Source organism: Saimiri boliviensis, chromosome 21 (assembly GCF_048565385.1).
Source record: "Saimiri boliviensis isolate mSaiBol1 chromosome 21, mSaiBol1.pri, whole genome shotgun sequence".
In the NCBI taxonomy this organism is placed as follows: Eukaryota; Metazoa; Chordata; class Mammalia; order Primates; family Cebidae; genus Saimiri; species Saimiri boliviensis.
The window spans coordinates 4,128,718-4,144,010 of NC_133469.1; the positions used below are offsets into that span (position 1 = coordinate 4,128,718).

Below are 15,293 nucleotides of genomic sequence, written 5' to 3' on the forward strand. Positions count from 1 at the left end.
AAAACTTTTATTACTTTTTGACTTTTTCTTATGGGAAATTTCAAACAAACAAAGAAGTAAAAGGAACACTATAATGAACACTCAAGTAGCTATCACCCAACTTAATAATTATCAATTCATGGTCATTCTAGTTTCATCTATAACTCCACTAACTGGCTGTCTAACCACTGGCTTATTTGAAGCAAGTTCTAGATGTGATGTAATTTCATTTGTAAATATTTTTGTATGTATCCCTAGAAGTGAAATGACTTTTAACTCATAACCTTATGGCTAAAATCTAATTCCTTAATATCGAATTGCTGTCATTGCCAAATTTCCTTTTAAGAATTCTTTTAGGCTGGGCATGGTGGCTCATACCTGTAATCCCAGCACTTTGGGAGGCCAAGGTGGGCAGATGACTTGAGGTCAGAAGTTTGAGACCAGCCTAACCAATACAGGTATTGATCGACTTACGACCTATGCAACTTACAACCATTCAACTTTACGACCACAATAGCTAGCTACGACTGCTCCGCGTCTGGCAGCGCAAACGTTGCCCAGCTGGGCATACGACAGTGTGGACCAGCTTCTGGCAGCACTACCATCTCCGCGTGCACCATTTCAATTGTTATCCCAGACTCGGTACAGCAGTTTGTGTTTTGTGTCTTGGATATTTTTCATCAAACTCCTCCCAAGATGTCTACCAAGAGGAAATTGTCTTTGTCTACGCCTCAGCCTGCCAAGAAGGCTTAAATATCTGACTTAAAGATTTTTATAACATCATTTCACAGTACATATAGCCTACTGTACATATAGCCTACTCAACTTACGACCAAATCATGTTATGACTGGGCTGTTGGAACCAATCGTGGTCGTAAGTCGAGCACTAGCTGTATGGTAAAACCCCATTTGTACTAAAAATACAAAAATTAGCTGGACTTGGTGGTATGAGCCTGCAGTCCCAGCTACTCGGGAAGTTGAGGCAGGAGAACCGCTTGAACCCGGGAGGCAGAAGTTGCAGTGAGTTGAGACCTCACCACTGCACTCCAACCTGGATGATAGAGCAAGACTCCATCCCAAAAAAAAAAAAAAAACTTAAAAAAAAAAAAAAGAAAAACCTTTGGAGGCCAAGGCAGGCGGATCACCTGAGGTCAGGAGTTCAAGACCAGCCTGACCAACATGGTGAAACCCTGTCTTTAAAAAAATAATAATAATAATAAAAAGAGAAAAATTGGTTGTTTGAATCAGGATCTACACATTGCATATGGGTGATACTTTTCTTAAATCTTATAATCTACAGGTCTCCTTCTCTCTTTAAATTATAATTTTATGTGTTTATTCTTATTTAGTCAGCTTTTTCAAATAAATGTTTTCCATCCAGTTTTGTTACCTTGCTGGTAAGGAGTTGTGACACTTTGGAGAAGAGGCATTCTGGTTTTTGGAATTTTCTGCCTTTTTGTGCTGGTTTCTCCCCATCTTTGTGGCTTTATCCACCTTTGGTCATTGATGTTGGTGGCCTTTGGACAGGGTCTCTGAGTAGACGTCCTTTTTGTTGATGCCATTCCTGTTTGTCAGTTTTCCGTTGAACAGGCCCCTCTGCTGCAGGTCTCCTGCAGTTTGCTGGAGGTCCACTCCAGACCCTGTTTGCTTCTCACCAGTGGAGGCTGCACAATAGCAAACATTGCTGCCTGTTCCTTCCTCTGGAAGCTTCGTACCAGAGGGGCACCTGCCAGATGCCAGCCAGAGCACTCATGTATGAGATGTCTGTCAGCCCCTACTGGGAGGAGTCTCCTCATCAGGAGACACAGGGGTTAGGGACCCACTTGAGGCAGTCTGACCCTGAGCAGAGCTGGAATGCTGTGCTGGGAGATCTGCTGCTTTCTTCAGAGCTGTCAGGCAGGGATGTCTAAATCTGCTGAAGCTGCATCCACAGTTGCCCCTTCCCCCAGGTACTCTGTCCCAGGGAGATGAGGATTTTATCTGTAAACCCCTAACTGGAGCTGCTGCCTTTTTTTCTCAGAGATGCCTTGCCCAGAGAGGAGGAATCTAGAGAGGCAGTCTTAGCCATAGCGGCCTCGCTGAGCGGTGATGGGCTCTGCCGAGTTTGATCTTCCAGGCAGCTCTGTTTACACCGTGAGGGTAAAACTGCCTCCTTAAGCCTCATCAATGGCAGATGCCCTTCCCACCACCAAGCTTGAGCATCCCCAAGGCAACCTCAGACTTCTGTGCTGGCAGTGAGAATTTCAAGCCAGTGGATCTTAGCTTGCTGGGCTCTGTGGGGGTGGGATCTGCCAAACCAGATGACTTGGCTCCCTGGCTTCAGCCCCGTTTCCAGGGGAGTGAGCAGTTCTCACTGGCATTCCAGGCACCATTGGGGTATGAAAAAACAACTCCTGCAGCTAGCTTGGTGTCTGCCCAAACAGCTTTCCAGTTTGTGCCTGAAACCCAGAGCCCTGGTGGTGCAGGCACTGGAGGGAATCTCCTGGTCTGTGGGTTGCAAAGACTGGGCCAGAATGCACCGTCCCTCACAGCACAGTCCCTCAAGACTTAGACCCTCAGGGCTTCCCTTGGCTAGGAGAGGGAGGTCCCCAACCCCTCGCACTTCTCGGGTGAGGTGACACCCCATCCTGCTTCAGCTTGCCCTCTGTGGGCTGTACCCACTGTCCAACCAGTCCCAGTGAGATGAACTGGGTACCTCAGTTGGAAATGCAGAAATTACCCACCTTCTGCAGGGATCTCGCTGCAAGCTGCAGACCAGAGCTGTTCCTATTCAGCCATCTTGCCAGCAATCCACAAATACTTCTTAGATTTGCTCTTCTGAGATAATATTTTTTATCTTGTAGGCATTCTTCATTCCTTTCATTCTTTCTCTTTTCCTGTAGCTGTCTTGAAGCTCACTGATTGTTTCCTCTGCTTCATTCATTCTGCTGCTGACAGCCTCTAATGAAGTTTCCAGTTCAGCAAACGTATTTCTCAGTTCCAGCATTTCAATTTCTTTGTTAAACTTCTCTGATAAATTTCTGAGTTGCTTTTCTGTTATTTTGGAGATCACTGAGTTTCCTTACAACTTTGATTTTGAGTTCTTGATCAGAGAGCTTGCCTACTAGTCTCACTAGGCTCAGTCAATGGCTCCTTGCTTTGTCTGTTTTGGGAGGTCATGGATCCGTTTGCTATTGCTTTTTGTGGATGTATGTCTTAACATTAAAGGGTTATCTGTATGGCTTCTTTTTTTTTTATTGGTTATGTTTGCTTAGAAATTTACTGGCAATATACCTCTTAGGTACCTTTTTATTTTCCCCGATAGGGTCACTGCCTACTTTTCAGCACCAGATGATGCCTTAAGTTTGTTTGTTCGGCTCCAGCAAACTTTGAAGCATTGCTTATCTTGCATGGGGGAAGTACCAAAGGGGATATCCTGACAGTTTGGGAAGGCTGGCTACAGGCTGGAGCCCAGGGGACCTATGGAACATACCTCCTACTGGTTAGCACTGTTGAACAGCCACTCTGATATGGTGTCTCCTTTGACTAATTAACACAGCAGTGTTTCCTGGACTGGGGATGGTAGTTCTGCTTCCCTGCTTTGTCTCTGTCTGTCTTCAGGAATTTCTTCCCCTTCAGGTACTTGTGATGCTTCCTCTGGGCTGAGTCAGGCAGGTCCGCTGCCAAGGAACCCATGGTGAGGAAGCTGGTTGTCCACCTTGATCTGACTCTTTCCAGGGTAGTAACCATGACTCAGGGGAAATTTTTCTGCACACATGGTGCCTGATATATTGGGAGAAGAGCACCCCAGATATAAAAGCCCAACTCTCTTACTATCTGCAAGATTTTTCACTTCTCTGTGGCTTCAGGAATTCTCTCATTCTTGTTTTTGAATGACGGGATATTGCTGATGACAATCTCAGCACTGTGTATTTGTTTTGGTTTTCTCTTGCGGGCAGTGAAGCCAGATTGCTCCTATTCTACCATTTTGGTGATATCACTGCCAAATTTGTATACTTTATTTTTCTTGTCTAATTTTATTGACTAGTATCTCTAGAAGAATATTAAATACTAGTGATACCAAGTATCTAGATAATAGTGATACCAAGTATCTCTCATTTCTGACATTACTAGGAAGTGAAACCATGAAACCACAATGCTGATTTCTCAGATGTATTTTTTCATATCATAGATATCTTAAGTATTCACATCCTAAGAATATTCAATCAAGAATGAATGTTGAATTTTGTCAAGTGTTTCTTCATCATCCTTAATCATATGATTTTTCTTCTGTGATCCTTAATATGGTTAATTACAACAATAGATTTCCTAATACAGAACCATCCTTATAGTTCTGATATAAAGCCCACTCGATAATGATACTTTATTTTGCTGTTGTACTGCTGATTTGCATTTAACCTTGTTTTACTTGGTTATTTGTAGATGAGATTGATTTAGTTTCTTATTGTGTATGTAACATTTTTGAATTCTGGAATCAAATTTTTTTTTTTTTTTTTTGAGAGATGAAGTCTTGCTGTTTCCCAGGCTGGAGTGCAATGGCGCAATCTTGGCTTACTGCAAACTCTACCTCCCAGGTTCAAGTGAGATTCTCCTGTCTCAGCCTACTAAGTAGCTGAGATGACAGGCATCCACCACCACACCTGGCTAATTTTTGTATTTTTAGTAGAAACGGGGTTTCACCATGTTGGCCAGACTTATCTTGAACTCCTGACCTCAGGTGATCTGCCCACCTTGGCTTCCTAGAGTGCTGGGATTACAGGCGTCAGCCACCATGCCCAGCCCGAAACAGTCTTAATACTGAACATCTGTTTAAAAATTAAACAGTAAAGTTACATGTACCTTTAAAGTTTGCTGGGATAATTCACCGGTGTAGCTATATGTACCTGGTGCATTTGGCAATGGGATAAGTAGGAAGCCTTTTTACTTTCTCTTCCTGTTGTAACTAGCCATCTTAGAATTTTCTATCTTGTTTGAGATAATTTTTGGTAATATATATTATTTCTTGAAAATGACCAATTTCATCTACATATATCAATATTTACAGACAAGCAAATTATTGGCTTATTATTTTAATAACCAGTATGTGTATAATTATGCCCCTATTCTCTTATTCTGTGTATTTGTACTTTCTCTAAAAAATTGTGGAACAAAAAAATTAGATCTCTAAGAATATACATTTTTACTAGCTTTTTCTTGATGAAATGAAACTCAGGCATAATTCCTCTAAATTATGAAATAATAGCTATATTTATATATGTGAGCTTCTTAACAATATCTTTTTATAAAAATACCTTTTTTGATCAATTTCTTGTTGCTGTTTAACATGTTTGTTCTCAAATTCACGAATATTTTCCACGCCAATTTCTTCACAGAAGTGTTGGAAAATATCATCTTCTACCTTTTAAATTATTTTAAAACAACTGATGTAATAAGCAATTTTAAGAAATATATCATCTTAAATATAGTTTTTCCCTCCAAGATTTTCCTGAATTAGGCCATAAACTAATCCCACCAAGCATTACTGTATTCTGAAAAGCCAGTACTTTCTCCTTCTTCAACTCCATAAATTATGCCCATCTACTTCCAAATTTCTTATTCAAAAAAACTAAGAAAGCTCATAATTGGGCTTATTAAGTGTTTTGGCTTTATGAGTATTTAGTATAAAAGTGGAAGAATTCCATTTACTGTAGACCCACCAAAATATTCTACACAAATAAAGAAAAGATTCTTTACGTCTGAGTAATCCAATAGTACCTTTGACAGTATAATTACAAGTGGAATGCGGCACAGAATTAAGAATGAAAAAGATTTGGGAAAACTAGAACGGGGAAATTCAACAAAGTAAAATTTAACCTCAGTGCTTTAAAGCTCTGATTTTTATGTATAATTATAGGATGAGAGAAATCTATTTTAATAGGACATTTTAAACATGTTCAGATTTAGTTAAATATACATTAAATATGAATGTGATATGACTAATGCAGTAGTAAGTTATGATTAGATGACCAGATAATCCAAATCATGGAAAGCTACAGTTATATACATAAAGCCCCACAGGCTGCTGTACTGGTCAGACAGTATCTGGAAACCACGCTCTGTTCTGGGGCATTGACAGACATCCAGAGGAGGGCTGCCAGAGCTGGTCTTAAATACATGGTAATGTGAAATAAGTAAAGAAATTAGGGATATTTAACCTGGAAGAGAGATAACTAATTAGGAAGTAAAATAAGTATGATTCCAAATCATGTGATAAAGGTCAGGCCTAAAAGCAATGGGTAGAATTAAATCAGAAAGTTTCTGTCCCTTTTTAAGCAGAAACTAGATGACCAAATTTTTATTGTCCTAGAGCCAAGTGCTGTGCCTGCTTCAGAATAGGTGTTTTTTAAAAAAAATACTACTGAATTAATAAGTAACCTTAAGAGAGAAACTGAATGACAGTTCTTTCCTTCACAGTATTAGGGAAGTGGAAGAAAAGAAAGAGACTATAATTTTTTTACAATGGGCAAGGAGGGGTTGGGAGTGTAGCAGAGAGTAGGCACAGGTCATTGTCTCTAAGTGAGTAATAGAGGTTATCAAAAAAAAATTAATTTGGCAAACCAATAAAACTTAGCTTACAACATTGTTGTTTCTGATAGGGCACTGTTACCTGTCAACCTTTGCTTTTGCACAAGAAGCCCTAAATCTAGAATCTAGCCTATAACTATATATACCATTTATGTATAAATATAACATTCTTGACCTTATCTATTTTTTCTTGAAATTCTTTAATTCGTCGTTGTCGTTCTTTGATTCCTTCACTCAACATAATACACTGAGATTCAATATTTAGTAGTTCACTTTGTAGCTGAGATTGTTCCTAATAACAAAAGAGAAAAATTTTTTTAGCGCGGCTGTTTTAGCTTTATATAGTGAAGCCAAAAATGTGATAGATGTCTTTTAGAATAAAAGAAAAATCTGTAAGATGAATTCAGCTGGATAAAAGATTAAATACCTCAGAAAATAATTAAGGGACTGTAATATAATCTCAATCATGGGATAAAGTATCTAAAATTGGCCAGGTGCGGTGGCTCATGCCTATAATCCCAGCACTTGGGATCACCTGAGCTCAGGAGTTTGAGACCAGCCTGGCCAACATGGTGAAACCCTGTCTCTACTAAAAATGCAAGAATTAGCTGGGTGTGGTGGCACATGCCTGTAATCCCAGCTACTCAGGAGGCTGAGGCAGGAGAATCACTCGAATCTGGGAGGCGGAGGTTGCAGCGAGCAGAGAAAGAGCTACTGCACTCCAGCCTGGGTGACAGAGTGAGACTGTCTCGAAAAAAATAAAAGTATCTAAAAATTACATGGAGCTATATAAATCTAATTCCTGAAATTCTATGTTCTGGGTCAAATGCCCATCATATTTTATGTAAATCTAAATTACCCGGTAAAAAGCAACAAGGTGCTTCTTTTTCATTGTCTCTAGTTCACTTTGTGAATATTTGAGTCGAGTTTGAGTTCCCTGTACCAGAGTCTGTATTTGTTTCAAATCTGTTTCTTTGCGGAGTGTCTTCATTAAATCCTAAAAAGAAATAAAAATATGAGTATATTTTATGATAGGAAAGCACTTTCACTTTTCAAAGCGCTTTCATATGTAATAATTCACTGATTTTTACTTCCCACCGCAACCACACTTTACCTCTCTTTCTTCCGGTAAGAGACTAGGCAATTAAGTACTTTAGCCATCTGGAGTAACCAAAATGCCATGCAGCTTCCTCAAAAAAAAAAAAAAAAAAAACACTAACAATGCTTAACAGGAAAGAATTACAAATGGAAAATGAAGAGGGGTGTGTGTACATCCAACACACATTGACGACATAAATAGGGTCATAAAATGGCCTTGTTTTTAGTGCATCTTTAGATTGTGGCTTGCCTCCTTCATCCCCTTCTTCCTTCACTCACCTTATTACTCAACCAGATTGACTCCCTAGTACATGTTCTTCTACTATTCTTACTCTTAAGTCCTTCTGATATATATGTATACATATTCACCTATATATGTTGGTTGGTGGTTCTTTTTTTTTGAGACGGAGTTTTTGCTCTTGTTACCCAGGCTGGAGTGCAATGGCGTGATCTCGGCTCACCGCAACCTCCGCCTCCCGGGTTCAAGCCATTCTCCTGCCTCAGCCTCCCAAGTAGCTGGGGTTAAAGGCACGTGCCACCATGCCTGGCTAAGTTTGCATTTTTAGTAGAGACAGGGTTTCTCCGTGTTGGTCAAGCTGGTCTCGAACTCCTGACCTCAGCCTCCCAAAATGCTGGGATTTACAGGTGTGAGCCACTGCACCCAGACTATATGTTGGTTTCTTAACGCTTGTTTCGTGTAAACCGTAAGTAATTACGAATTCTAAGCCCACCCCCTGACCATCTGAATGGAACCCTTCTCTCTCAGCAAGGGCATTTCAAGTTAACCAGAAAAACTAATTCACGCCATGACAGGAAAGAGTGGTTAGACATGCCTCCCTGTATCCTCTCCCTTTTGGAATTCAGGAAAAGCCAACCAGCATTAAACATTAACACAAACCTTAAGTCTCATAAACATTTTCTGCTGGGTGCAGTGGCTCATGCCTGTAATCCCAGCACTTTGGGAGGCCGAGAAGAGCAGACCACTTGAGCCCTGGAGTTTGAAACCAGCCTGGGCAACCAGCCTGAAAACCTCATCTCTACCAAAAAAAAAAAAAAAAAAAAATTAGCCACACGGTGGTACCTGCCTGTAGTCCCAGCTACTTGGGAGGCTGAGGTGGAAGGATCTCTTGAGCCTGGGAGGTGAAGGTGGCAGTGAGCCGAGATCACGCCACTGCACTCCAGTCTAAACAACTCAGAGAGCCTCAGTCTCAAAAAAAAAAAAAAAAATTTTCAATCTATTCTCTCTGAAGCCTGCTAATGGAGGCTTCATCTGCATGACAAAACTTTGGTCTCCACAACTCCTTATCATAACACAGACATTCCTTTCTATTGATAATAAATCAACCAATTGCCAATCAGAAAATTTTTATATGTACATATAACCTGGAAGCCCCGACTTCAAGCTGTCCCATCTTTCTGGACAGAACCAATGTACATCTTACATGTATTTGACTGATGTCTCACATCTCCCTTTAGGGAGGCGTTTTAATGTATAAAACTGGGCTGTGCCCCGTTCACCTTGCGCACATGTTCTCAGGATCTCCTGAGGGCTGTAACTCATACTTGGTTCAGAATAACTCTCTTCAAGTAAGTTACAGGATTTCTTTCTGTTAACAATTGCAGACACAGAATCGTATGAATCACGCTTTTCTTGCCTTGCTTTTCTGACTCAGTTACTCACAAAGTCAACTGATGAAGCTCTCAATTCATTCTTTTCCTGGCTGCATATTATTCCAGAGTCTGACTGTATCAAAGCTATCCAACTACTCTCTTAACAATGGACATTCTCTTTCCACACTTTTGTCACCACAAATAATGCTACAACGACATTGTAGGAGACTCTCTGACCAACTGAACATAGACCCTCAAGCATGGACCCTAGGCATGGCAAGTGTTTTATTGCCGTGCATAGATTCCTCAGAGTGAGACTGATAGGTCAAAGGTATTCATGTTTTCAATAGCTGATATGAATTACTTCCCAAAGCTATAGTAATTCCAATTTCTATAATGTATGAGTACCCATTTCCTTACATCTCCATCAGCAATAAGTAATATATATACAAATATATATACACTTTTCCAAGTCTTATTGATAGGTATCATCTTAATTTGTATTCCTCTGAGTACTATATTCTGTATTGAACATTTCGTCATGTTTACTGGCCATATGGATTTCTTCTTTCAGTGAACTGCCTGATCCTAACTTTTGCCCTTCTGTTTCTACTATGTCTTTGCCATGTCAATTTGTAAACAGTTCTTTAATAGGACAGAACCTTTATTTGAAACTTAAAAAAAAATACGAAGTATACAAAGGCTTTTGTCTTCATTTAAAAATTACAATACATTTAAGTTTTTTTATCCATCTGAATTTAAAAAAAAATCTTGGATATTTATTTTTATATACATCATAATGTAAACGAAAAACAAAATTCTAAGCCCCACAACTAACTGAATGAACCGCTCCCCCTCCTCTTGGCCAAGGGCATTCCAGAGTTAACCTGAGATCAGGCCATGATGGGAATGGGTGGTCAGACATGCCTCATTATACCCTCCTCCCTTTGGAATTCAGGCACAGCTGACCAGCATTACCATTAAGAGAGACCTTAGACTATTCTAAAACCTGCTGGAGGCTTCATCTGTATAATAAAAATCTTGGTCTCCACAACCACTCCCTCCCATTGACTCCAGGTCTTTAGATAAACTCAACCAACTGCGGAGCATAACCTCTGAATCTACCTGTAACTTGGAAGTGCTTTCTCCAATCCCCAGCTTCCAGTTCTACTGCCTTTCTAGACCTAACGAAGATACTTCTGACATGTACTGACTGATGTCTTGAGTGGCCTAAAACATTTAGAACCAAGCTGTGGCTCGGTGACTTGGGGCACATGTTCTCAGGACCTCCTGAGGCCGTGTCACGGGCATGTCCTTAACCTTAATCGATTGAGACCGCCTCAGATACTTTTGGTTTACAGTAAGATGGGCACAAAATTACTTGCTCCAGATGTGCCAATACCATTTATTAAATAATCTTTTTCTCACTGAACTGAAACATCATCTTTGCTGAACATTAGATTATTAAGTATATTGGGCTCTATTTCTAGAATTCCTGTTGTTTCAATAATCTGTCCATTCCTATGCCAATACTATATTAACTTGATTACAAAGGTTTTTCAGAGTATTCTGCATACTCAAGGGAAGTCCTACTTCATTCTCTTTTGTCAGTTTTGTCTCAGGAAATTCTTCATTGGTAAGAGTCAGAAGATCATTTTAGCAATAAAAAGTTCCTAGTGGTATTTTAATTAAAACTGCATTCAGCCGGGCGCGGTGGCTCATGCCTGTAATCCCAGCACTTTGGGAAGCCAAGGTGGATGGATCACAAGGCCAGAAGTTCAAGACCAGCCTGGCCAAGATGGTGAAATCCTATCTACGCTAAAAATACAAAAAAATTAGCCGGGCATGGTGGCAGGCGCCTGTTATCCTAGCTACTCAGGAGGCTGAGGCAGGAGAATTGCTTAAACCCGGGTGGCAGAGATTGCTGTGAGCCAAGAACATGTCATTGCACTCTAGCCTGGGCGATAGAGTGAGACTCCGTCTCAAAAACAAACAAAACAAAACAACGATAACAAAAAAAAAACCTGCATTCAATTTATATATTAGACGACTTCTGACATATTAATATAGTGTATTTTTCCTTTCAGTTGTTTTATGTCTTTCAGTAAGATTTAGTTTTCTGTAAATTTCGTTTTCTGTGTGCCATCATATAAACACACACACACGGCCTCACATTTATTCCTATTATGAACAGAATACTTTTTTCCATTTCTAGATGCTTTTTTGAGATAGTGTCTTATTCTGTAGCCTAGGCCAGAAGGCAGTGATGCAATCACCTTTACCTCTCAGGATCAAGCAATCCTCCTGCCTCAGCGTCCACAGTAGCCAAGACTACAAGCACATGCCTGGCTAATTTTTGCATTTTTTGTAAAGACAGGGTCTCTCCCTATGTTCCCCGGGCTGGTCTCCAACTCCTGGGACTCAAGTGATCCTCCTGTCTTGCACTCCCAAAGTACTGGGATTACAGGCATGAGCCAGTATGTCTGATCTAGATGCTTCTTGATAGTATAGAAAAAAAACGACAGATTTTTATTTATGTAGCCTTCCTATTATCTTACTAAATGTAGTAGCTTTTAAATAGCAGTTTATCAGCAAAGTTATTTTTCTCGTCAGAGATTTGTATGATTTCATTTTGTGTCTAACTGCACTTGTAACTTCTGTGAAAGGAAAATAAACTGTGGGGCTCCAAAGTCACTAAGGGAAAAAGTGAAGCTGGGAACCGGTTAGAGCAAACCTGCCTCCCATTCTATCCAAGTCACCCCTCTGCTCACAGAGAGAAATTCGTATCTGACTGCCCCCTTTGGAGGCTAATCAGAAACTCAAAAGAATGCAGCCATCTGTATCTTATCGCCCTATGACCTGGAACCCCCCTCCCCGACTTCAAGCTGTCCTGCCTGTGAAAAATGAAATAACTGAAAATTCCTCTTCAAAAATTTTCCTCTTAGCTTAATAAGAATAGAGAGTAAGGCCGGGCGCGGTGGCTCAAGCCTGTAATCCCAGCACTTTGGGAGGCCAAGGCGGGTGGATCACGAGGTCGAAAGGTCGAGACCATCCTGGTCAACATGGTGAAACCCCGTCTCTACTAAAGGTGCAAAAAATTAGCTGGGCGTGGTGGCGTGTGCCTGTAATCCCAGCTACTCCGGAGGCTGAGGCAGAATTGCCTGAACCCAGGAGGCGGAGGTTGCGGTGAGCTGAGATTGCTCCATTGCACTCCAGCCTGGGTAACAAGAGCGAAACTCCGTCTCAAAAAAAAAAAAAAAAAAAAAAAAAGAATAGAGACAGTAGCTTCTTTTAAAAATTAATTTACCCCAAAACCTTTGCTGATCAGTTATAATAAGGAAGTGTCTTCTGTGCTCTTGATTCTTACATTCTAGCTCAGATATCTGCCCTGACATACCTGGACAAACCCAGGCAAGTCTTAGATCATAATTTCCTCCTATTCCTTATTTGGAAGTGTTTTCGCCTTTCTCAGCATTCCACAAGTTACCTCCTCTTTCCCTTTGTTCTCCTCTGCCTTTACCTATTTAGGAGAGTTTTAAGTTGTTAGCCAATTGGGTGTAGCCTAGTGAGGTCCAATTGCAGCCAATGGAATTAGGGCACAGCAGTAAGGGCCAGACACATTAGATAGAAACATGCCTGCTTTTTCTTTTCCTTTTTGAGATGGAGTTTTCCTCTTGTTGCCCGGGCTGGAGTGCAATGGCACGATCTCAGCTCACTGCAACCTCTGCCTCCCTGGTTCAAGCACTTCTTCTGCCTCAGCCTCCCAAGTAATTGGGATTATAAGCATGCACCACCATGCCTGGCTAATTTTGTATTTTCAGTAGAGATGGGGTTTCTCCATGTTGGCCAGGCTGGTCTCGAACTCCCAACCTCAGGTGATCTGCCCGCCTTGGCCTCCCAAAGTGCTGGGATACAGGCGTGAGCCACCACACCCAGACATGCCTGCTTTTTCTTTGTTCATTGCACTCTTGTGGCAAGCCTGCTGTGAGCGGTGCCCTGTCTGAACAAAGTAGAATTGCCTGACAGAAAATTTATATTTGAGTGCTACTTCTTTTGCGGCACCAAAAACGTACATGTTACACTGCCTTTGCTTCGAGTTGTGTTGCCTTTTCCAGACTGAACCAATGTTCATCTTACATATGCTGACTGATGTCTCATGTCCCCTAAAATGTTTAAAACCAAACTGCTCTGACCACCTTCAGCACATGTTGTCAGGCCCTCCTGAAATTGTCACAGGTGCGCGCCCTCAACCTTGGCAAAATAAACTTTCTAAATTAACTGAGACCTATTTCAGATATTCAGGGTTCACATTTTGGTAAACACGGAGGGATTCTGAGTGGATATTCCCCTGATCTTTGACAAACCTTCTACTGGTGCTAACTTTATGGTTCAAATCAATAGGAGAATTGGCCTACGTCTGGAAGCATCCCCTTCGGCGAATCCCTATTCTCCCTTCAGATCTGGGTCAAGATCTAAAGTTTATTTTGCTGTACAACTCCCCCACTTTTTTTTTTTTTTTTTTTTTTTTAAATTTTAGTTGCTTCTAACAAGGAAGGGATTTCCTGCTTCCATGACAAGGGAAGGCAGGTAACTCATTTATGGAGTCTGAGCTCACTGTTGGTAGGGAAGATGAGTTTGAGATTTCCTGCTTCTAGGATCGTAGAAAGCAGTTTTCAGCCTGAGAGTAAGTAACTGAATCAAGGTTTTGTCTTGGCTAAAGTTTAACAACCAGCTGATCTTAATTTCTCCTTACCATTAGAGCACTCAGTGATCATATTGCTGGGGCTTTTTTGTTGTTTGTTCTGGTCTTTCTCTCATCAGATTTGACTAACTCTACCTGACTGGGTTAAATCCAAGAGAGAATTCCAAATTATGGGTAACAGGCACTATCTAATTTGGATAAAATTCCTCGCAGCTGCAAGAAAGAGAGAAAAAAGAAACTATGCACTTGGTTTTTGTGTTACTACCTGTCTTGTAAAAAACGAAAACAAATGTTCTTTCATTTACTTTTTTTCCACCCTATACCTCTTTCCCCCTTTACCATATGCAGTACCAAAAAATCTAGAGAAGGCTTCTAATGACTTGAATCTCTTTGAAGAATTCAGAACAGAGGCACCCCTCACCCCTTTTCGGGTGCTGTTTTCTTTGTGGAGTTTCGAGAGTCATGGGCAGATTCGTCTTAGGTCTAAAGCTCTGTATTCCTGTATTGCGTGAACCTGACCTCTTTGGCTTTGGAGGTATCAGAGATTACCTTGTACTGTAAGAGGATTTGACCTTGGCATGTATAACGGCAGATGAGAGCTACAAGGTAGGGGTGGCTGGGCAGTTTACAGGAAGTGGTCATGACTGTTGTTTTCTCTCCTAGAAAGTTGTTGCTTAAGGATCCTAATTCTAGTGCAGAGATGCATTCTAAAGGGTCTTCTCTATTGCTTTTTCTCCCAAAATTAATCTTGATTCAGCTTGCCTGTGTATATGTGCATAAGGAACTGAACTGTTGTTTTCATAGATATGTGAGAGACTGAGTTTTCTCAGCTCTGAAGAGAAAGGGCATTGGCTCCTCCCAGCCAAGAGGTGCCCCGGGTGACTGGGGGCCTCGTGGGAGTGTCTGGCGGGCTGACCCCCGCAACATGCAGTGCCCCTACAGGAATGTCTCCAACAAAAATTAATTTTAAAAACAGCTCATCTAGGAAATACACATAGGGTAGATCACCTGGGGTTTTAAGCCCTCTCAGAGGTCACAGCCCTCTAGAGAGAGGATCTGAGACACTTAAGAGGGTGGAAATGACTCAATGGTGACACACTGGAGTCCTCCACAAGCAGCACACATTGATACACCACACATTGATATACCACATAAAAACCTTAGGCTGTAGCGCACTTCCCCCTTTCAAGAAAAAAAGTGGGAAACAATCTAAGAATGAGGAGAAAACAAGAATACCCCCTTTTGAGCATTCCACAGGTTTTATGGCACTCCTACTTGGCCAGAGTTTATATAAAACGCAAGTATCGTGGTCTTTGTGCACACTTACATTAAGAAAAAA

The 15,293-nt window shown here is 41.0% G+C and overlaps 1 protein-coding gene across 2 annotated transcripts in view; it reads right to left on the reverse strand.

The window, feature by feature from the left end:
• Window positions 1-15,293, reverse strand: part of SMC1B (structural maintenance of chromosomes 1B) — an 83,073-nt gene that overhangs the window by 18,919 nt on the left and 48,861 nt on the right. For both annotated transcript variants that reach the window (XM_039463154.2, XM_039463153.2), the window contains exons 13-15: window positions 7,403-7,540; window positions 6,719-6,835; window positions 5,271-5,377 (exon numbers count right to left, since the gene is read on the reverse strand). In XM_039463154.2, the coding sequence (XP_039319088.2) occupies window positions 5,271-5,377; window positions 6,719-6,835; window positions 7,403-7,540 (362 nt within the window). The remainder of the gene's footprint in view (window positions 1-5,270; window positions 5,378-6,718; window positions 6,836-7,402; window positions 7,541-15,293) is intronic.